Source organism: Phascolarctos cinereus, unplaced genomic scaffold (genome assembly GCF_003287225.1).
Source record: "Phascolarctos cinereus isolate Bilbo 61053 unplaced genomic scaffold, phaCin_HiC Scaffold_4;HRSCAF=312, whole genome shotgun sequence".
Taxonomy (NCBI): Eukaryota; Metazoa; Chordata; class Mammalia; order Diprotodontia; family Phascolarctidae; genus Phascolarctos; species Phascolarctos cinereus.
The window spans coordinates 362,695,498-362,718,148 of NW_027555847.1; the positions used below are offsets into that span (position 1 = coordinate 362,695,498).

General features: G+C 40.4%; 1 protein-coding gene across 2 annotated transcripts in view; it reads left to right on the top strand.

The window, feature by feature from the left end:
• ALPK2 (alpha kinase 2) overlaps nt 1-22,651 on the top strand; it is a 169,383-nt gene that overhangs the window by 128,385 nt on the left and 18,347 nt on the right. The window contains exons 11-12 of one of the 2 annotated variants that reach the window (XM_020994853.2): nt 6,467-6,684; nt 13,986-14,034. In XM_020994853.2, coding sequence (XP_020850512.1) covers nt 6,467-6,684; nt 13,986-14,034 — 267 coding nt within the window. The remainder of the gene's footprint in view (nt 1-6,466; nt 6,685-13,985; nt 14,035-22,651) is intronic. The other variant, XM_078153240.1, reaches the window with a different exon arrangement.

The following is a 22,651-nucleotide window of genomic DNA, read 5'->3' on the forward strand; positions in this document are numbered from 1 at the left end:
TTATTTAGCACCTATCAAGAACTAGGGACTAGGGGAGATACAAAACTAAACAAGAAAGAGTTCCTGCCCTTATGGAGCTTACAACCTGAGAGACACATGGAATTTTAGCTTTAGAATGGAGGTTAGAGATTATATCCTCATTTTTTAAATGAGAAAATAAACAGCCCCACCTCAAGTTCCCAGTTGAAACGACTTACTCTAGGTCCCATACAACTATTTAATGTTGGAACCAGAATACAAATTCAACTTCCTGACTCCCAACTCTGGCAGAAAGCTTCACAGATAATGCCAAAAATGTAAAATGCTCTTGTAAGAAGTAAGGTAATTGGTTTTGTGGCAGGAACATAAAATAAGCCCACATAAAAATGAAATAACCCCAGCATTTCTATATATTACCAACAAAACCCAGCAGGAAGAGATTGAAAGAGAAAATCCACTTAAAATAACTACAGACATTATAAAATATTTGGGAGTCTACCTACCAAGATATACACAACAACTACATGAACATAATTACAAAATACTTTTCACACAAATAACAACAGATCTAAATAATTGGAGAAATATTAGTTGCTCATGGGTAGGCTGAGCCAATATAATAAAAATGATAATTTTACTTAAATTAGTTTACTTATTCAGTGTCATACCAATTGAACTACCAAAGAATTATTTTATAGAGCTAGAAAAAATGATAACAAAGTTCATCTGGAAGAACAAAAGGTCAAGAATATTAAGGGAATGAATGAAAAAAAAAAGTGAAGGAAGCAGCCTAGCCATACCAGATTTCAGACTCCTTTAAAGAGGGTCAAAATGGGTACATGATTTAGACATTAAGGGTGATATCATATGCAAAAAGAAAAAGTTACATATCAATTTATAGATAAGAAGAAAGTTTATGATGAAACAGTAGATGCAGAGGATCATGGGAGGTAAAATGGATAATTTTGATTACATGATTGGGAGATATAGGACATGGGTTTTAGGCCTGGATTGGCTCCTAACTAGCTATTTGATTGAACCTCTGGGCTTCAGTTTTCTCAGCTATAAAATGAATAAAGCATATAATTATTTGTTTAGTGCTTGAAGGGACCTTAGAGATCATTGAGACTAACTCATTTTACAAATGAGGAAATTGAGGCCCAGAGAGGCCCAGTGACTTGTCCAGGGTCACACAGCTAGCAAGAATCTGAGCTATTTGAACCCAGATCTTCCTGATTAATTCCATCGCTCTCTCCATTAAACCATGCTGCCAGCTGTACTGGTCCCTTAATCTCTCTGGGCCTTAATATCTTCATCTATAAAGTGGTTGGACTAGAGGGTCTACAAGGTCCCTTCAGATTCCTGATCTATGATCCTATAGTCTGGGTTACAAATTCACACTAAGGTACAAATCACTGATAGGGGATCCTTTCCATAGAACAAGTTTTCATAGCAGGGAAAGACTAAGAAGAAAGGGGTCCTTGACAGAGGAGGAGGTTAAGGATAACAGGAAGGCGCAGACATATTTCTTTCTTTCCCAATTTTGCTGGGGGCTTTCCTTGACATTTTTTCCCCTGCATGTTTATCATTTATTTCTCTTCAAGTTGTTCTCTCCACCTCTTCTCTCACTCCACGTCCAAAGCCATGTTGCCATGTTGTACTGGTAAAGATTTAAGAACCAGATCCCGGGTTTGGGGGGGAATGTAGGCACAATACACTTTTGAGTTTAATCTGCATTCTTAACATTTTTCTAGTCTTTCTAAAGTCTAGACAATCAACAAAACAATAAATTAAATTCTGGTTAGCATTTGCCAACTTTTCAAGGTATAAGTCAAAATTTAACAATTGGCTCTCAAGATCCAGTTTGAATTGGCTCCAGCATACCATTGTTGCCTTTCACAGTATTGATTATAGTTGACTGATTTGGTGCACCTTTTTGATGCCTTCTAACAAGTGTTTGGAGAATACAGCCATATCATCATTCCCTTTCATGGAGTGAGGGGGTAGTAATAGATAACTGCTTTGTCAAATTCATGTGATTATAGCTGTAGAGAACGACATCACCACTTTTGTCTGTCCACTCGACTCACCTGGCACTCTATTCGCTGTTATTTGTAGATAAGACACTTTTTTGGGGGTCTGTCATTAATTCTACCAGTTCATTCATTCCTTCCCTCATATACTATTTCTGCCATCACTCATTCCTGACATTTTATATCACCATTTTCTGCAAACTACTCCCTGCCATCTTTGATTGTAAGAATACGTTTCTGGAATATTTGATCTAGTTGCTCACTAGTTATTCAGAGCTTGATAAAACATGAATTTAAAATGCTTCCCTAGGCCTGATTCCTGCTGGAAGAAAGGGAATAGTTCTGTCTGACCATCACTAGTGCTACCTGAAGAATCATTCAGAGTGTTTGGCAGAAAGTGAGCCCCATGATGAAATTCTTGGCAAAGCATATACTGAATTTCTCAGAAGTTACAAAGCCTTGCATTATTTTTTTTAAAAAAATATTAGTTCATTTTGATTATCAAAAATCATTTCCATAAGCTTTTGAGTTTTGAATTTTTCTTCCCCTCTTTTCCCAAGACGGTGTGCAATCTGATACAGGCTATACATATACATTCGTATTAAACATATTTTCTCATTAGTGATGTTGTAAGGAAGAATTAGAACCAATAGGAAATCTGCATTCAAACTCCATAGTTCTTTCTTTGGATGTGAATAGCATTTTCCATCATGAGGCCTTTGGAGATGTCTTAGATCCTTTCATTGCTGAGAAGGGCTAAGTCTATCAATGTTAGTCATCAGACAACATGGCTGTTACTGTGTACAACATTCTCCTGGTTCTGTTCCCTTCACTCAGCATCAGTCCATACAAGTCTTTCCAGGTTTTTCTGAAGTCTGCCTGCTCATTATTTCTTATAGCACAATAGTGTTCCATTACACTCATCCAGGTGATGGGCATCCTCTCAATTTCCAATTCTTTGCCACCACAAAAAGAGCTGCTATAAATATTTTTGTACATGTGGGTCCTTTCCCCATTTTTATGATCTCTTTGGGATACAGCCCTAGAAGTGCTATTGCTGGGTCAAAGGCTATGCACATTTTTATAGCCCTTTGGGCATAGTTCCAAGTTGCTCTCCAAAATGGTTGGATCAGTTCACAACTCCACCAACAATGCATTAGTATCCAATTTTCCCACATCTCCAACATTTATCATTTTCCTGTTTTGTCATGTTGGCCAATCTGATAGGTGTGATGTGGTACCTCAGAATTATTTTGATTTGCATTTCTCTAATCAATGGTGATTTGAAGCATTTTTTCATATGACTATAGATGAAAGCCTTGCATTCTTAAGTGTCACAGTCATATTGTTGTGGATTTAGAGCTGCAAGGAACCTTAGAGATGATCTATTACAACTTATTCATTTTATAGGTGAGGACAATGAGTGCTAGACAGGTAAAATGCTTTGCCTAAAGTTATACCATTAGTAAGTGGAAAAGATAGGATTTGGATTCAGGTATAGATCCACATTTCTTTCCACATTGACTCTTTAGAAACTGGTTTTCAACTTTTTAAGACTCTTTATTTCTCCTTTTCTTTCCTTTCCTCAGCTGTCCATATAAAGGCATTTTGCTATTCTTTACCATCCTTGCATTATTAAAAGGCATCATGTGACTGACACTATAGGGAGTAAAGAGAGAGTTGGCCTAGGAGTTAGGAAGTCCTGAGTTGGAGTCCTGTCTGTGACATATACTGGCTGTGTGACCCTGGGCAAGTCACTCAACCTCTTGCCCCCAGGCAACTTTATAAAACTACACATTTCAGAGTAGGTACCAGTCTGCAAGAGTTTTCTCTCTGAAAGTTCACTATACCAATGAAATCAAAAGACTACTCAAATAAAATAATAGCATGCTCGCTGTAGAAATAAACAACAACATTGACCTGGTTCCTGCCTTGTAGAAGCTTACAATCTAAGACAGATAAATTGACATGGCCACACATTTAAAATGGACCATCCTTCCCAAGTGGAAAAGAGTTTAGTTTATTGTTTTGTTGATTGTCTAGATGTAAGAAAGTAAAGGAGAAAATGCAGAGTCGTGCAGATTGACTTTAAAAATGTGTGCTGAATATATTTTTTGAAAGCTGGTTGTTGAAATTTATCGGCATGCCACTGCTTCCAAGCCTAAAATTCTCTGATTCTATAAAATGTTATTACTGGTCCACCATAAGCACAACATACTTTGCATTCTTTTTCCATGTTCTCTCTTTTCAGTTTCTCTATTGAATACGAAAACATATTTTTGAGGGACTTCATCAGAGTTAGAGGAGCAGACTGTAACCGTGGAATGGGATCAGGTTAACTGGTCTACATGGATATGGGTACCATGATGTTGGCCTCATTAGTAACATGGTCTCAACAACTTGAGCTAAGCATCTAAATGCATATAGACAGTAGGAAGGAGGAAAAATATGTAACTTGTTAATCAGTTGACAAGCATTTATTAAACTGCTGCTGTGTGCCAGGTACTGTGTAGACACTAGGGATACAAAGAAGAGGGGAAAAATTAGGCCTTGCCCTCAGGAGCATACATTCTATTGAGAGAGACAGTATGTAAATAAGTAGGTGATTATGGGACATATAGAGAAGATGGAAGGCAATATGAAAGGCAAAGGCATTAGTAGCTAGGGGAACTGGGAAAGGCCTCTATAGTAGGTGTCACTTGAGTTCCATTTTAAAGGAAGCAAGAGAAGCCAGGAGACAGTGGTGAGGGGATAGAGCATTCTAGGCATGGGGGACAGCAGGAAATGGAATGTTATGTTCAAGGACTGCAGGTAGACCAATGCTGCTGGATTATAAAGTGTGTGGAGAAGTGCAAGATGTATTAAGGATTATAAGCTCTAAATAGTGTGCTTTATATTTCTTTCTAGAGGTAAATAGTGAGCAGCTGGAGCTCAGTGAGCGTATGTGTGTGTGCATAGGGCTGATATGATTGGCCCTCACTTTTGGGAGGTGAGTGCGGATGGATTGGAGTGCAGAGAGACTTCGAGCTAAGAGATAAGTCAGAAGGCTATTTCGGTAGAACAAGTAAGAGGTGATGAGGGCCTGAACTAGGAGTATGGTTATATAAGTGGAGAGAAAATGATGTGTCTGAGAGATGCTGTAAAGGTAGGAATGAGAGGATTTAAAAATGGATTGTGCATGTAGGGTGAGTAAAAGTGAGGAATCAAGGATGATACGGATTCAGAGTTTGTCAGCCTGAGTCATGGAGAGGATGGTGGTGCCCTTGACAGTAATAGGGAAATTCAAAAGAGGGGAAGGTTTGGGGAGAAAGATTATGAATTCTTTTGGGGGACCTATTAAGTTTAAGATGCCTACAGGACATCCATTTCAAGACATACATAATGCAGTTGGAGATGCATGCCTGTAGCTCAGGATTGTTGCATCAGGATCTGAGCATCTTTTGCACTGAGAAGATAATTAAATTCATGAGAGCTGATGAAAACACAAAGTAAGATAGTGGAGAGCAAAGAAAGAAGAGAGCTCAGGACAGAGCCACAGGGTAACATGTAAGCAGCCATTGATGTCTCTTGTCCAGATCGGGCAAGGGTAGAGCCAGAAGCTAACATTCGACTGTGTCCATTTTGTCATTTGGAGCAAACCTTGGAAAAAAAGGTTTGGTGAAGATGATTCAAACCAAGGACCAGAGATCCTTGTGGGTCCAAAAGACCCTTTCAGTAAGTGCCTGGGGTCAAAACTATTTTTATAACAATAATACTAAGAAAATACTGTAGCTACTTTTACCCACATTTTAAAAAAAAAAGCTCTTTGGGATCTTCAGTAATTTTCAAGAGAGTAAAAGAGTTCTGAGACCAAAAGTTTGAGGACTGCTAATTTAAACTATAGGTTAGCATAATCCTTTGGGGCTTTCTGGGTATTTAATTCATCTAGAAAGTCAACTTAGTGCAGTAAAGACGAACGCTTGATTTAGATTCCAGAGAACTAGGTTTGAATCTTGGCTCTGACACTTGCTAGCTTTTTGACCAGGAGCAAATCACTTAGTCTCTCTGAACCTCAATATCCTCATCTGTTAAATAGGGATAACAACAGTACTTACTTCATAGGGTTGTTGCAGGGATCAGATGAGAAAAAATGCATGTGAAATGCTTTACCAACTTTAAAGAGCTGTACAAATGCCAGCTATTATTGTTCTTTTATCCCAATCAAAGAAATTAAACCTTGTCCCAAGACTGACTTTTGGAGGGAGGATAATAAAGTTTATTGACTGACTGACTGAGGAAAGTGGGATTGAACAAAGCCTTCATCTCATCTGGTAATTCAGTATAGTACTGCAACCCCTTCCATTAGGGATGAGCTTCTTGAGCTCCTGGTAGCCTTAGACTGGAGTAATAAACAGCTTAGCCTTTCTTTCCTGTATGAGAACTGTTGTGGGTAACCCTGCTCCTTTTGCCTCCAGGATCATTCCAATCTTTCTTATTCATCGGCCTAAGAATAACATCCCATATGCCACAGTGGAGGAGGAGCTGATCGGGGAGTTTGTGAAGTATTCCATCAGGGATGGGAAGGAAATAAACTTTCTGAGAAGAGAATCAGAAGCTGGTCAGAAGTGCTGCACCTTTCAGCACTGGGTGTATCAGAAAACAAGTGGCAGTCTGCTTGTCACTGATATGCAAGGTAAGAAGACTAGCTTCCACTGTGCCTCACAAGATGCCCTTGGGGACAGAATGAACAAACGCGAAATAGAGCTTCCTCTTGATTAATCAGAGCAGATTGTTCCTTTCGGGAGGAAAGGAATACCTGTTTATTGTTTCACTGATGGTCATAAGGAATTTGACCAGAAGATGAATGGGGAAAGGAGAGAACACAAAACCTAGGCTCATGAGCACCTTGATTTTGATTTTGGAGGGGCCTTAGGGGTTATCGGGTCCAACTCACTCATTTTATAAATGAGAAAACGGAGGCCCAGGGAGCTTAAGTAATGTGCATAGGGTCATAAAACATAGCAAGTGGCAGAGCTGGGATTTGAACTCAGATCCCCTGACTTCAAATCTTATTTTCTTTCCATCATATCGTGCAGCTCCAGTCTACCTATGTGATGCTGTTAAAAATAAGCACATCTTATTTTTTAAAACTTAAAAAAAAAGTTTAGTGAAACATATGGCAAAAAAGAAGTATAGAATAAATTACAGTTATTTTTTCCTGCTAAATAGAATAACCTATTACTCTAGATCAGGGGTTCTCAACATTTTTTGTGTTTATCATGAACCCCTTTACCAGCCTGGTGGAGATTTTGGACCCCTTCTCAGACTAATAGTCTTAAATGAATGAAATTAAATACAAAGGGTTGCCAAGGAAACCAATCATATAAAAATAAAGCTGTCATTTTCCCCATCTAAATGCATGGTCCCCTGGAAATCTATTCCCAGTAGATCCCCAGTTAAGAACCTCAGCCCTAGTTAATAGAGGGATGGCTACATAACTAAGCCTCTCTTTAAGCAAATCCAATACTACATGTGAAAATCAGAATTAGAAAAAGATCATTAAGGAAATGATTATGTACTTTACAAAAGGTTGCTTCCTTTTAAAAAAGGAGTCACACCAAACTTCCCCAGTGCATTTAAAGGATAGTTTAGTTTATACATAGCTTTTCAGGAACACAAGGTACAAGGTACACCTACAGAATTTTTTTTTTTTTGCTCTGCTGCAATAACAAAACTCAGGAATGATACTGTTGGCATATAAGAAGCCTTTCCCCCCCTCCAACCAGTAAAGTTCATTTCAGGTTTGTTCTATTGTCTCCTTGCTGTCCTGGGTACTCCCAGATGTGATCATCCCTCTTCCTAGGTGTAATTTTTCATGTAGAATCCCTTCTCTTCCCTTCTCCCACCCCCAGCCAGAGGATGGGAATACTTGGTCTCCCCACTAATCCCAAGGGGCCAGTACCCCGAAGGTAGTTATGTTCTTTTCTTCTCAGGAGAGATGTCACTGCTGTAAAAACCTCTTCCTTTATGAGCCTAGGTAGCTTTCTATCCTAATTAGATTCTGGTTGTGCAATCATTGATGTTCCTTCCCCGCCTTTTCCTCTTTGGGGCTAATTTTGCATTAAATATGAAGCTATAGCCTAGAGCTGTCTGCATAGTTTTTTTTTTCCTTTTGCAGTTGGCAATAAACAGCCATAATATAACATTACATTCCAGATAGAAAATGAAATATGTCAGTTAACATACCAGTGAGGTATTTCATAAGAGTGTTCCTTTACTCAACCCTGCCAGGAAATCTGCCTTTTTTTACTGTTTGCTCCATAGTTGCACATGATAATTCTATCCATCTTCCAAACAATCCCATGCTCCTTCCTGCTTACTGAGACTGGCTGTACACCAAGAGTTCTTCACTTTTTTGTGTCATTAACCACTCCTTTAGCAGTCTACAGAAACTTTCTCAGAATAATGTGTTTAAATAATCAGGAAATGCTAAATTTCAGTTAGGGTTGAGTAAAAATAAAGATATAATTTTTTTACCACCCAAGTTCATGGACCTCCAGAAATCTGTCCATGGCAGATAATAAATCCTTGTTTTACACAGCTATGTCATCCAGAGAGTAGCAATAATTGGGCAACAGAAGACCAGAGTAGAGATGGCAATTCCAAAGCAGTCATCTTAACAACTGACATAACTTGGCCAGGCCTGGTGGAAACAACTGTCTCAGTTGTCGTTGTGGTAGGGTTTTTTGGTCTGTTTGTTTTTTGGTTTTGGTGAGGCAATCAGGATTAAATGACTTGCCCAAGGTCACACAGCTAGTAAGTGTCAAGTGTCTGAAGCCAGATTTGAACTCAGGTCCTCCTGACTCCAGGGCCGGAGCTCTATCCACTGTGCCACCTAGCTGCCCCTTCAGTTGTCATTGTGATGACTAGATCATGCTTTCATGTACTATCCAATCTGTGCAGCTTTCACACACAAGGGCAGCCAAAACAACCATTCTGTCCAAATATGCTCCAGTTATTGATGCTGTGAAAGACACAAGTACAAAGATAGACGCTGCTGTGATGAATGGGTCAGGATCAACTAGCTCATTACATCTGCTCTTAGAAACCAAAATGTTAACTACTGGCCTAGGCCATCAAGAAAAACTCACTTACAATGACTGCCCTGAAAACAGCTGGAGCAAATTGCCAGGATTATGAGCTAGAAGGCGTTTAAGTTTGGACTTTATATAAGGGAACAAAGGGCATTGCTGGAGGTCCGAAAAATCTGGCTTCTTACCTCTTCATCTCTTAATGTTTGTGGTTTTTCTCTTTTAAAAATTTGTTTTTCTTAAGCAAAGTTATGGAGACCAACCTATTCTGACCGAGATGCATGTGCCAGTTTTTACTTAGGAGTAGAGGAAAGAAGCAGACAACAGTAATGGTCAGTAGTATTTGAATGATCTCCAATAAAGGACATGCACATCCCACCAGAATGGAAAATGGAAAGAAGCAACTGTTTTCAGTTCAACAAACATTAAGTGTATACTACATCCAAAGACCCTTACTATGTGTAATGTGAGAGGCATCATGATATAGTGGATGGAGAGTTGGCCTCAGAGTCAGGAAGACCTGGGTTCAGATCCTGCCTCTGGCATGCAGTGTTGTGTGCTCTTGGCAAGTCACCCAGACAACCCTTAATGACTAGAAGTTACAGAGCACTCGTAGACCTGCATTGGTAGAGGAAGTTTCTTCACCAGGAGTTAACTACCCTAAAGAAATCATAAGTCCAGACCAAGCCAAATCAAACCACACAAAAACCAAACAAGCAAATATGTAAAGCCTCTGCTAGACTCTAGGAATACAAAGAGAAAAGACCCAAACAAACCCTACCCACAGGGAGATTACATTCTGCTGGGGTACAAAATAAGTAAATACAAAGTCAACAAGGCATTAAATCACTGGACATCTGCCAACTCTAGGCCAGGAAAAACTCACCATCTAGGCCAGGGGTGGAGAACCTGCAGCCTCAAGGCCACATGTGGTCCTCTAGGTCCTCAAGTGTGGCCCTTTGACTGAATGCAAACTTCACAGAACAAATCCCTTTAATAAAAGGATCTGTTCTGTAAAACTTGGACTCAATCAAAAGGCTGCACCCAAGGACCTAGAAGGCCACAGGTTCCCCACCCCCTGATCTGGGGCCATCTCTAAGTATATTGTGTACTGCTTTCTATGATTTTGAATTTTGCCTTGCATAGATCTATAAACATTATATACCTTGTGCCTTCAACTACACATGAGCACATGCTTTTAATTCCTATGCCTGAGTTATCATATTTTCATGGACTCTTGGAAAGTACCTTTACCAAGAGTGTAGATTTCTAATGATTTAATGATCCTTGTAGACTGGAAGACATAGAAATGAAGCCTGGGAATTGAACTTGAATAGCAGTAGATGAGGAAGGCAGTGTGGCCTAAGGGATAGAGAGCTAAAATGGGGGCCTGAATTGATGTCTTGACAGACACATATTAGCAATGTGACCCTAGGCAAGTCATTTAGTTTCTCACTGTCTCAGGCAATTTTCTAAGACTGTTAATTGCAGAGCAGCCTCTGATCTTCAATTATAGAGTTTTTTTTCCCCTTTGGGAGCTCCCTACCTGATTAATTCCCCTCTCCCCTGCCAAAATATACATATATGAGTGCCATTTGTAAAGTTCCATGATGCTATCACCAACAGATATCAAGGACATAAATATTGGGGAAACAAGTCACCTAAAGCTAAGCCAAGCATATCCCTTCACCTGCCATCCATCCCTTCACTGGGTTGCAGTAGAAAGAGCATTGTCTCTAGAGTCCAAGTACCTGGGTCAGATGCCACTTACTACTTGTATGACTTTGGGCAAGTCACTTTACCTCCCTTGGCCTCAGTTTCCTCATCTGTAAAATGAGGAAAGTGAGTGGTGTGACTTGTGAGGTCCCTTCCAGCTCTAAGTCTTTGAAATGACTGCCATGCCAAATCTGTCTCGATGACTTCATATGATAATTTAAAATATTATACTGTAAAGATTTTTGATAACGCTTGTTGAATTGCAGTCATTGCTAAAGAGAACTTTTTTCTTGTTGTTTCTATTTTGTTTTTTAAAATCACATTTCATTTTTTTCTAATCTAGCAATGGCATCTGGTGATGGGGGAAGAGAGCAGGGAGAAGCAACCTGGTTTCAAGGACCTTTTGCCAAGTGATTAGGGAAGAAAGAAACTTAAGCAGCTCTAGAAAATGGATTAGTGATTTTAAAATACATTTCACATGTTCCATGAAGCAAGATCTTCAAGAAGAGTTTTTTATTCTTATTTTTTTTAAGTAGACCCTGTTACCCAAGCCTCATGATGTGTTTCCCTGTGTATCTTGGTAGTTAACAGTGTCAGAATAAAGGGATGAATTAGCTCCTGACTGTGGAAAACACCTTAAAAAATGCTCATTGCCTTCCACAAAAGTGCCATTTCTAATTTAGCTCTCAGGTTCAAAGCAGAAAAACAGGGCCTAGAACTTCTGTCTGACTAACAAGACTGAAAAGAAAAATGTCCCAGGTTGTTGTTGGGCTCCACACAGGCCCTGCTGCTTTCAAGCATTGGTGTCAATCTGCTTCCTGCCTGATAGGGTTGAGGGGAATAAAAATAGGCTAGTCTCCCTGTCCCTTTGCCCCCCCCCCAAAGAAATTTGTATACACCTTGTATTTCTTTATATGTATAAATATTTACCTAATAGAATGGAAAGTCTTGAGGAGCAAGTATTCTTTCATTTTTGTCTTTCTGTCCTCAGCACTGAATGCCATGCTTGGCCCATAGAGCCACATACTATGTGCTTTTTTGATTGTTGCGAGGCTAGAGGAATACCAGAGGTAGAGTCACAGAATATTAAAATTGAGGGAAGGGGAAGTCAACAAGCTGTCTACTCCAAACCATACTTGAACAAGAGTTGTTAATAATATTGTAGATTAACAATTACCTAATACTAATAGGTGTCATAATAATAATATATTGAACTAAAATAGCAACTTAGGAAGAAAAGGGTGTAGTGGATAGAATTGGCCTCTTAGTCTTAATACCTTGATTTCAGTTTTTATCTCTGACATGTGCAGGATGTGTGACCCTGAGCAAGTCACTGAACCTCTTGGGGCCCCAGGTAACCCTTTAATATTACCCGTTGTAGAGACAATGGAGGGAGTTTCCTCATCTGGGTGTTCCCAATACTAAGGAAATCACAGGTCCAGTCCCTTTCTCTGTAGCAATTTACTATTTTGCTTTCACATATGTTCCTTTATTTTGGTCCTTAAAACAGGGCATAGTGAATAGAAGGCTGACTTCAGGGTCAGTATAACCCAGGATTAAATCTTGCCTTTGCTATATATATATATTGACTATGGGACCCTGGATGAGTTTGACCTCTGGTGCCCCCTGGCAACTCTCTGTGCTTGTCAATGATAAAATAGTTGCTCATCTTATTTGATAAAGGGAGTTTCCTCTGAGGAAAACAAAAACAGAACAAAAAAAAATATCCACCATATAACACTATTTTCTGATTCTCATAAAAACTCTCTAAGGGTCAGAAATTCAGGTATGATTACCTCCATTTTAGAGATGAGGAAACTGAGGCTCTTTGCTGTGAAGTGGCTTGCCCCGGAGCTCACAACTCTTAAATGATACTGCTGACTCACACCAAGGTGCAGGGTCATAGAGAAAGCCAGCTCCATCATCATTCTCCTAAACTGACTCCAAAATACCGTCACACCCCCCCAACAAGCTACAAAATCTTTCCCCATGGGAACGTGGCCATTAGAACGGGGTCAAATGCCAGGATTCACAGTCTTTGTCCTCTCAGAATTGAAATGTAGGCACAGGATAGACCCCAAGCAGCAGGCAGGACCAGTAGAATGGCTGCTGATGAGGCTGGCCCATCTGGTGCTCTCTGCATCCTTACCAAAGGTCAAACAGCAGATTTTTCAGGGTTTAAGCTGAAGATCATGGTGGGCTAGAATACAGACACTGAGAATAGAGCCCAGAATAGAAGCTACATCTGTGCTTGATCTAGTCAAGGAGAGATAGGAAAGGCATTTGGGAAATCATATTCAATAATTAAGAAAAGAGAGATGCTACATGCCACCTCCCTTCCCTCCTGTGGCTCCTGTAGCACTCAAGCAATATTAGGGGAACTAGAGTTCTTCTCCCTATACCTCAGCAGGACAGGGGTAGGAAAGCATCCCCTTAACTGGAGTATAACTACAGCACCTTTCCTCTGCAAAGCAATTTTCCACTTATTCCATTCTCACCATTTGATAGAACTGGAGCTTGGTATCTGACTGAGGGAATGCCCTAATTTCTTTCACTACTGGGGTTTGCTTCTGTGTGTCATGCTGTCTCCTCCTCTCAGTATCTTCTGCATCTAAGAGCTTCCCTTTTTAATATTTAATTGGACTCAGGCCTCTTAGCAAGAGCCAAAGAGTCCCATATACATCTCCTTGGAGAATGCTCCTGGGAAAAGGGTAGAAGAGGCCCAGATGAATTCAGCTGGATGTAACTGGAAGAACCCAAAGGAGCCCCCGACAGGCAGTGTTGCACAAGGAGCAACTCAGACCTGGCATGCCATGTCTCAGGGCTATGAAAGGCCCTCCATTGTCAGGATATTCATGCCACAGTGATTTATTTACATAAGACATGAATCCACTGTCCTTCTCCGGATGTGCAGCTTACAGTTCCTCATTACTACAGTGTCAAAGGCCTGGCACTCTTATTATCATTCACTTACAGTCAGTACATTTCTGAAAGGCTAACGGTCATCAACCCAGAAAAAGCAACCTTGAGCAGAGGAAACCAGGGTGGAAAATGAGCTCCCTTACACAGGAAGGGAAATGACTAGTGATTAGAAGCATCAGTAGTGCCCATCAGTAGTGGATTGCTGATTTACCTTCTGAGAAACTCATGGTATCTCAGGCCCCATCTTTCTTCTCTTTTCCTATAGGTGTAGGAATGAAGTTAACTGACGTTGGCATAGCAACATTGGCGAAAGGGTGAGTGGAAAAAGAAATCCAACAGCGTATGCTTTTGCATTGTATTTCCAACGCCTCACTAGGCAAACACCATAGAGACTGGAATGTGTAATGTTGGTCTCTTGTCCTAACTTTGAAAGACAAATAATCTTGGTGTAGTTTCAATTCACCTCTCTCATTTCTATCAATTATTTATGGACATGGTCCTTTTAAGTAAAACACATTTGCTGTCCACTTTTTAAAAAAAAGTGTATTGCATACTTATTTTAGGATTGACTCCTAACAGCTTCATCTTGAAATAAAGGTACCATTGTTTTTCCTGTTCACATGCACACTTAGGTTTTCTAAGATTTCTTTTTTCAGCATTGCTAAAATTTGTCACTATCTTCAAAGTGTAAAAAAAAAATTATCTAAGAAATATTTTCTTTCACCATCAAGAGAGTGTAATGAATTTAATTTGTAGCTGACAATATTAAGAAAGTGGTGATTTTTATAACTGTGAAAAAATTAATCAGTCCCCTTTTCCATCCCCTCACTCCCATCTATCTCCAATCTTCTCCTTTAACATAGGTTGTTATTTTGATCTGCCAGAAAAGAAGATAAAAAGAAAATGGCCTTGGGGTGGGGGAGAGAAGCTTACTCCCTATCTGCTCTAAAATATTTCTGTATTTGAGGTTTATGGGTAGCTGGGTATTCTTTGGCTGCAGTTTGGCTTTCTGGCCATGGTAGAAGATGAGAACATAAAGATAAGCTTGAAAGAGAGTAAAAAAGGGAATCTTTCTTCCCTTTAACCTGCAAAATCAATCAACCTGCATTTCTTGAGGACCTGTGAGAATGAATTGTAGTGCTGTATCCAATTCTGTTTGCGTTTTCTAGGCTATAACTTAGATTAGGTATTCCCTCTCTTCTCCTCCCACCTTCCCCTCCCCAAAAAAAGGGGGAAAATCCTGCGAAGTTTCCTTCAGAAAACCACTAGACTGGACAGCAGCAGGCATTTTTTGGCTCCAGATTGGTTGTGATCATTGTAACCTTTGTGATCAGGTGTTACGATGCATGGGGTTAGAGGGATGGGAGGAAGGGCATTCCTTGTACATGCCCCCAAATGTGCATCTCTGCCTGTTTAGAACAGTCTGTGTGCTAACATAGTAGGAAAACTTTATCCTATCATTCAGAGCCACAGAAACACAGACTAGAGAATCCCTTACGTTTTCCTTAACCTCTTCAATATTAAGACAAAACCCAAAACAAACAACACCCCTCCCAAACCAAAAGCTGCAGTGCTTTGGGATAGTACTTAATCATTTAGCAGCTGTTTTAGAAATATGGAACACAGCTCTGAGGAATTTAAACCCATGGGGCCTGAATCGCTGCTTTGCTTCCCCCAGCTCCTCCCCCTCCCCCTTCCAGTTTAAGGAAAAACCAATCCCTTGGTTTTGTGTGAAGCTGTTAAGGTCACTGGCCTGGACAGGCATAGCAGCCTAAGGACCATAAGAGGTGGTGGCTACACAACAATCTAAAGGTTTACTCACGTCCCCACATTTTTTTTGACTGTGTACTCCTACCAGTTAAAAAAGCGTTGTGGTGGGGTATGCCTCAGCATTTTTCCAGTGACACTCGTAGGCACTCAGATTAGGTTATAACTCCTCTAACAGACGAATGCCTGTCTCTGAAGAGGGAAGGTTGGGAGCTCATGCAGCAGAGGGAGAGGGATAGGTAGGGACACAGTTGGACTGTAATGAGTAAAGGGCAGGTGTGATTGTGTTGGAAACAAGTCCCGTGATGGACTCTCTGGGAAGGCTGGCATACACTCCATCTTCCCACTCTCTGACTGCCTGATCACAAACCCTTTGTAGTTTCTGCTCTATTGTACAGAATGAGATCAAGAAGATAGATACCGAGCTGAGGAGGAATGTGATCAGGTTTTACAGAGAATGTTAGAAGTGAAAGGGACCTTAGAAATTATCTGGCCTAAGCCCTTCAGATAAACCCACTGCAGATAAAGAAATTCTGGCCCAGAGAGGGGAGGTGACTTGTCCGAAGTCACACAATGGAAGGACCAGGGCTAAAATCCATTTCTAATTCCCAATCCAAAAGAAGTTGCCAGAGAAACAGAAAAACTGATCGTTAACTCTTTGAGGTAGAAATTTGCTATGAGATGACTCTCTCGAAACCCCAAGTAGGGAAGCAAAACAAAAGGATGGATTGAAGGAGCTTTAAATTTGATTCCAGGATTGACAGGAAGGGAGAAGCGGTAAGAGAAGGGAACCATCAAGGCAACGGGAAAATAAAAAGGGGAAAGAACTTGGTATAACAGGGATTAGGCTGAAAATGGCTGACGGAGCAATGTCAGAAGGCAAGGTATACACATAAATTCAATTTGACAAGGATTCCTCATCACTTCTGCAGTGGCTCACACCAGGGAGAGCATGCTTACTTCAGTCCCAGTAGACACAGGCAGAACTTTGGATACTAACAACAGGGGGTAACAGGCTAGGTCTAGTGCTTAGAAATGTCCTGTGGGTAGCCCCAGGGCATGTATAACATAAAAAGCAGAGGGGGAACTGATAGACAAGATCTGTTCATGGAGGCGGACAGATGATCCAAGAACCCGATTAGAACGAATGAAAGCATAAGAATGGGAGAAATATTACACATACCTTTAGAGACTGCAACAATTTTGATTTATTTTATTACTGATAATAGGCATCTTTGCCTACAACAGAAACAAAAGGAAACTAACCAAAGGCCATACATTTATTTCCTGCTCCCTACAGAAGTTGGCACCCAATCAGGAAACTAAGGCCCAAGGTGAGGAAGTGACTTGTCCAGGATCACATAGGTAGCAAATGACAGAGGTAGGATTTGAACCAAGGTCTTGAACACACAAGACATTTTATAAAACTATTTTGTAAAAAATTATACACAGATTAAACTGTAAATAGTTTTTCCCCCCATTGGACTCCTTTTTTGCCAGAGTAGAAAAAAATCCAATGCCAAACCCACATCTGAATTATTTCCACAGATGAACAGTTCTGCTACCATACAAAACAGCTGATGGGGGGGTGTGGGGGCTGGTAGATGGGATAATTGATGGAGCTGGGCACAGAATTGGGTTCATGTTTGTTCATGGCATATTTCAGTGACTCGGAGGTGGGAGAATTGATTTCTTATTCATTTTAGTAAGAGAAGGGGCTTGTTCAAATCATGGCTCTGAAGCAAGCCTAGATCTTCCCACTCTGCCAAGCTACCTCTCATTTCTCTCACATACAACCTACATTAGAGAAGAAGCGTCACACTGCCTTGTGACGCCTTACTATCAGAACACCCCAACTTCTCACAAATGCCGCTTATACTGTAGTCATGCCTTAATTAAGCTAATGGACTCCAGAGATTGTGACTTTGAAGCAACTTGTTATTCATGAGCTTCCTAAAAGAAGATGAGGAAAGTGTCATGAATATTTCATATGTTTGATAATAACACCTCCCCCCACCCCAGTATTACTCTTTTTTTTTTTTTAGGCAATTGGGGTTAAGTGACTTACCCAGGGTCACACAGCTAGTAGGAGTCAAGTGGTTGGTCTGAAGCCGGATTTGAACTCAGATCCTCCTGACTTCAGGACCAGTGCTCTATCCACTGTGCCACCTAGCTACCCCTCCAGTATTACTCTTAAAGCAGAAATATGTGGTATTTCTTCTGGGAAGCAGAAGATGTTATTGTGCTTGAAAGCATGTCATATTCATACACACACACACACACACACACACACATATATACACACATACACACACACATATATACACACACACATATATATACACACACACACACATATATATATCTATCTATAGATATAGATATAGATATAGATATAGATATAGATATAGATATAGATATAGATATAGATATAGATATAGATATAGATATAGATATAGATATAGATATAGATATAGATATAGATATAGATATAGATATACCCCAACACCATTAATCTTTTGGCAAAGGTGGAAGAAAAGTTCCAGGTGGTTAGTCAGAAACTCTAACAAACTGGATTGTCATGACATCTATTTAGCCATTGACTTTTCGTCAGTTGCTCCCTGTTGGAGAGATTCAGTCTGCTGGCTGTAGTGCTCTACATTTTTTTTTCTGATTGAAAATTCCTCAGCGAACATGAAATAATCTGAAGGGCATGCCTTCCAAGAGGGAAAAGCAGTTAATTCTGTAGTGAGTCTTCAGATCGTGCAAATAATAGTTGCCTTCGAACAAGCGAGCAAAAACAATGGTAACCACCATTGAAAAGGGTATGTAGAAGTACTGTGACTTTTAATTTATTTTCCCTTGATCCTATAGAAAAGAACAAAGGATAGATGCAAATAAACGTCTTGATTCCTTATCCAGGCTGGAGGGAAAGTTAAATATTTAGTCAGCAGAGGGCACCAGAGTCAACAATTTAATTGCAATTTTTTTAAATGTCCTTGCACCAGGTCTAGGTTTAACTAGAACAAAGAAAAGAGAAGTATATTGAACAGGGTTCTCTCACTTAGAAGTGCTGAGCCAAAATAAGACAGAGACAAGAGAAAAGAAGAGTACTCCTTCTTTTGGATAGTTGCCGAAACCATCTGAGCCAATTCTTGCTTTCCTATCCCCAGACATTATGATGATAGGAATAAATGATTCATGGCATTTGTCAGAGATGTCAAAATTAAACTCCTAAGACACTGGGTGCTGAATAACAGATGGATCCCTAATGTGGGAAGATGGGGGCCCCCATGCTCTGAAGTTACAGAAGTAGGGTTCAGATGGTTCCCTTGAGAAAGCTAGCACTGACACAGTCTCCTCCCCCAACCCCAGTACTACAAACCATAATAATAATAGAATGGCTTGAATTAGGTTTACAATCATTGCCAAGCCCGAGTTCCTTTCATCATTCTGCCTTTGCAGAACAAATGTTGCATTCTGGACCTACCGGGGCAAACAGCACTGCCTGAGCCTCAGAACTAACAATGGCAAACGAAAAGGAGGTGGAGGAGGGCAGGGATACCGCTTGGTACTCATGGCACATTTAGAAGTCAAAGAATACTACCGGGCTGGTCGGGGAATCAGGGAAATTAACTTGTTAGGAGCAGGAAATTAGTTCTAATGATTGGAAAAGAAGATCTGGAATGGGACTAATTGTTGGTTCCTGGAGCCAGAATACTCCCACCAGGGCCTGTATTCCCCATGAAGAGAAAACAGAATGAGGCTCTGGAACTGCACTCGCTGATCTTTGTCTCTTTCCTCAGGCTCCTGGAGGCTAAGCAGTTCTCCTATTAGCTGGCTGCTGCCTGGAATCTGCTGGGTAGCTCTGGATTTCTGTAGGCAGGCCTAACCTTATAGCATAGATGCAGAGTGAAAAGAGGGGATTTAAGAAATGCACCATTGCCACAAAATAGCTACTCTAAGAGCCTGAAATCTCCACCCATTAGCTCCTTCTGAGAAGCAGTCTAGTGGTTACCCTACTGGCCTTGGTATCAGGAAGTCCTGGGTTCAGAACCTGCCCCTGGCACATGTGGGATAATGAGCTCAAGTCACTTAATGCTTCAATCCTTCATCTGTAAAATGGGAATTATCTCTGTGTAAGCTACCTAACTGGGGCAGCTGGGTGGTACAACGGATAGAGTGCCAGGCCTATAAGTCAAGAAGACCTGAGTTCAAATTTAGCCTCAGACACTTACTAGTTTGACCCTGGGCAAGTCACTTAACCCTTTTTGCTTCAGTTTCTTCATCTGTAAAATGAGCTGGAGAAGGAAACAGCTGACTATTTCAGTATCTTTGCCAAGAACTGTCTCTCTCTTCCCCACTCCCCTCCCTGCCCAGGGGATCACAAAGACTCAGACAACCGGAAAATTACTACAAAAGCTACTTCATCCATTTTTGGGAGGCTTGTGTGAGATAATGTATGTAAAGTGCAATGGCAGTGTTAGTTTTAGTGAGTCCCATTTTGACTAGGTGAAGGCTTTATGTTAAGAGACCACATAGCTAGCCAACACATTTGTGCAGTTATTCAGTCGGTCATGATGAAACACACAGGCAGTAACACAAGGTCTAATGCAAGAGGAAAGCCGTGTTAGCTATATGGGAGATACTTGGAAAGAGCAGCCTCAGTGGGGGCCACCGATGGAGAGTGGTGAGCAGCACTTGCACAGTGGACATCTTTTAGAGAGGAGGCACCAAAGGAAGGATGGCTGGTGGTAAGGGGGAAAATTGCTTTTAGTTTTTCAATTTTATTTTAGGCAGCTAGGTGTTGTGGTGAAAAGAGCACTCTATTTAGTGTCTGGAAGACCTGAGTTTGAGTCCTGCCTCAGTGACCAGCTGTGTGAACCTGGGCAAGTCACTTAACATTGTTCAGTCTCAGTATGCTCCTCTGTAAAATTAGTATAACAATAGCACCTAACTCATTGGGTTCTTATGAGGATCAAATGAGGTAATATACATAAATCTCTTCCCAAAACTTAAAGTACTATATAAATGCTATTATTATTATTATTTTATTATTTGTCTAGGCCTGAGATTTCATCAGTAAGGCACTTCCAGTATGGGAAATTCTCCCCACCAGGAAGCCCAGCAACTGATCTATAACTCATAGTCTTAGAAAGTTGTCTGTGGCTTTGAGAAGTTAAATGATTTATCCCAGACATTCAGCTTATATGTGTCAGAGGAAGAACTAGAATCTGGGTCTTGTTGACCACAAGGCCAGCCTTCTATATATTGTACCATGCTACCTTGTATCAACTTTATTATTTTGCACAGCACTAGTCTTGCTAGCAAAATTACTTGAGTTGTTTGTGGCCAAAAGTTTCTGTATCCTCTGCCCTAAAATTGTCCGAGACCCCATAGGGAATAGAAATGACAGTGGTAGTTGCCCTTGGAACTCAACCCCAAGGTTTCAAATTAACTTTTTGGTAGGGATGGGATTGCATTCCATTGGAATACATGGAGTTGAAGGTGCTAGAATTCTCTGTACCAGCTGTCACTGTGGCTGAATACCTTCACTGGTCTGCAGAAATCCCAACCAGATATCTTCAGTTTCTGATTTATCTTTGACTTATGAGTGTAGAATAAGAAAAATATAAGAATGAGGTCAGACATTGGGGGACCTTCTCCAGTACGGGTCAAGGAAAAGAGGAGACATCAGAGAAGACAAAGAGCCATAAGAGAGTTAGATAACTGGGGAAAAACATGTTTATGGAAGCTAAAGACAGTGTATGTCAAAAGGAAGACATGGATAAGAATTTCAAATCTTTCATAAAGGTTGATGAACATAAGGACTGAGCACATGATCCCTGTACAGGAAGGTCATTGGAGAAACTTTGGAGAAACCATTTTTAACAGGGAAAGCCTGAAGACAGTGTTAAAGATGGAGGGGGTAGGTAGACAATGGAGACAATCTATGTTCAAGAAGTTTGGTAGCTAAAGAAAAGAGAGGATGGATGACAGCTGGAAAGGGATAGCAGGGTAAACTATGGTGGGTGAAAAATGAAATGACTGAGAAAACAAAGGTTCAAGCTTCCAAGCATATTGATTTAAGCAATGTATTCTTAGTGCCCAACAAATCAGGACCAGTAGCTTTCCTCAGCTTTGGTACTGGACCATGAATAACAGGGGAGACAGATTTTTATACATTAAAAACAATTAATCAAGTAAGAGCAATTAATTAAAAGGAAACAATTAACCAGGATACAGTAGGTAATCTGATTTCTAATTGGAGGAAAAATTAGAGACATTCTAAGTTGGGAGAGGGAGAGTGAACAGGTGCAATTCCCTGAAATCAGAAAAAGAGGTGTCCCACTCCCCCCAAGTGTCTGTAAACAAGCAAAGGAACATTGAAACAATAACTGATTGATCAGCATGGGGCCAATTTTCAGGTAAGAAATATGGGTTGCTTGAGATGTACAATCATGAGAAAACTCCTTACATTAATCTTTGGATATGACTGGGTTTTTGATCAACAAATCTAGATCCTTAGTCGAGGGTGTCAAAGCAGCAAGTAGAGGTGGTCTAATTTTGCACCCATTCAGGGCTAGGTTCAAACAATGGAATGAATTTTTTTTCCCTCAGTCGTTTCATCTTTCACCCACCACAAAACAAAAGTTGTTATTTATATACATAATATATATATGTGTGTATATATACATATATTGTAGCTTATATATGTTGTTGCATGTATTATGTATGTGTACACATACATACACATGTCAGGGACCTGTTTGAAGGCAGAAAGTAGCCCATGGAGGAGGAGAGGCTTAAGGAACTAAGACAACTGACATATGGTCTCTAACAAATAAAACCCCAGTGGTTAGAGGAGGAGATCTGACTAAGGTCAGTGGACAATGACATTCGATTCAGGCACTGGCCCCCGACCTCCAACCTACATTTCACTTTTATTGAGTAAAGGGCTATACATAAGAAGTATACATAGGGAGCTATATTGCCTAGAGGAAAATGTTAATTCTATACCCCTCATTTTAGGCACAAATCTGAGAGAACCAATTTTGTGGAATTTAACCTCATCCTAAATCTGAGCATTCCTAATCTAGAAAGAAAAATGTCCAAACTGACATCAGCCCCTCATTCCCTTGGACCTGATTCTCCACCCCAAGA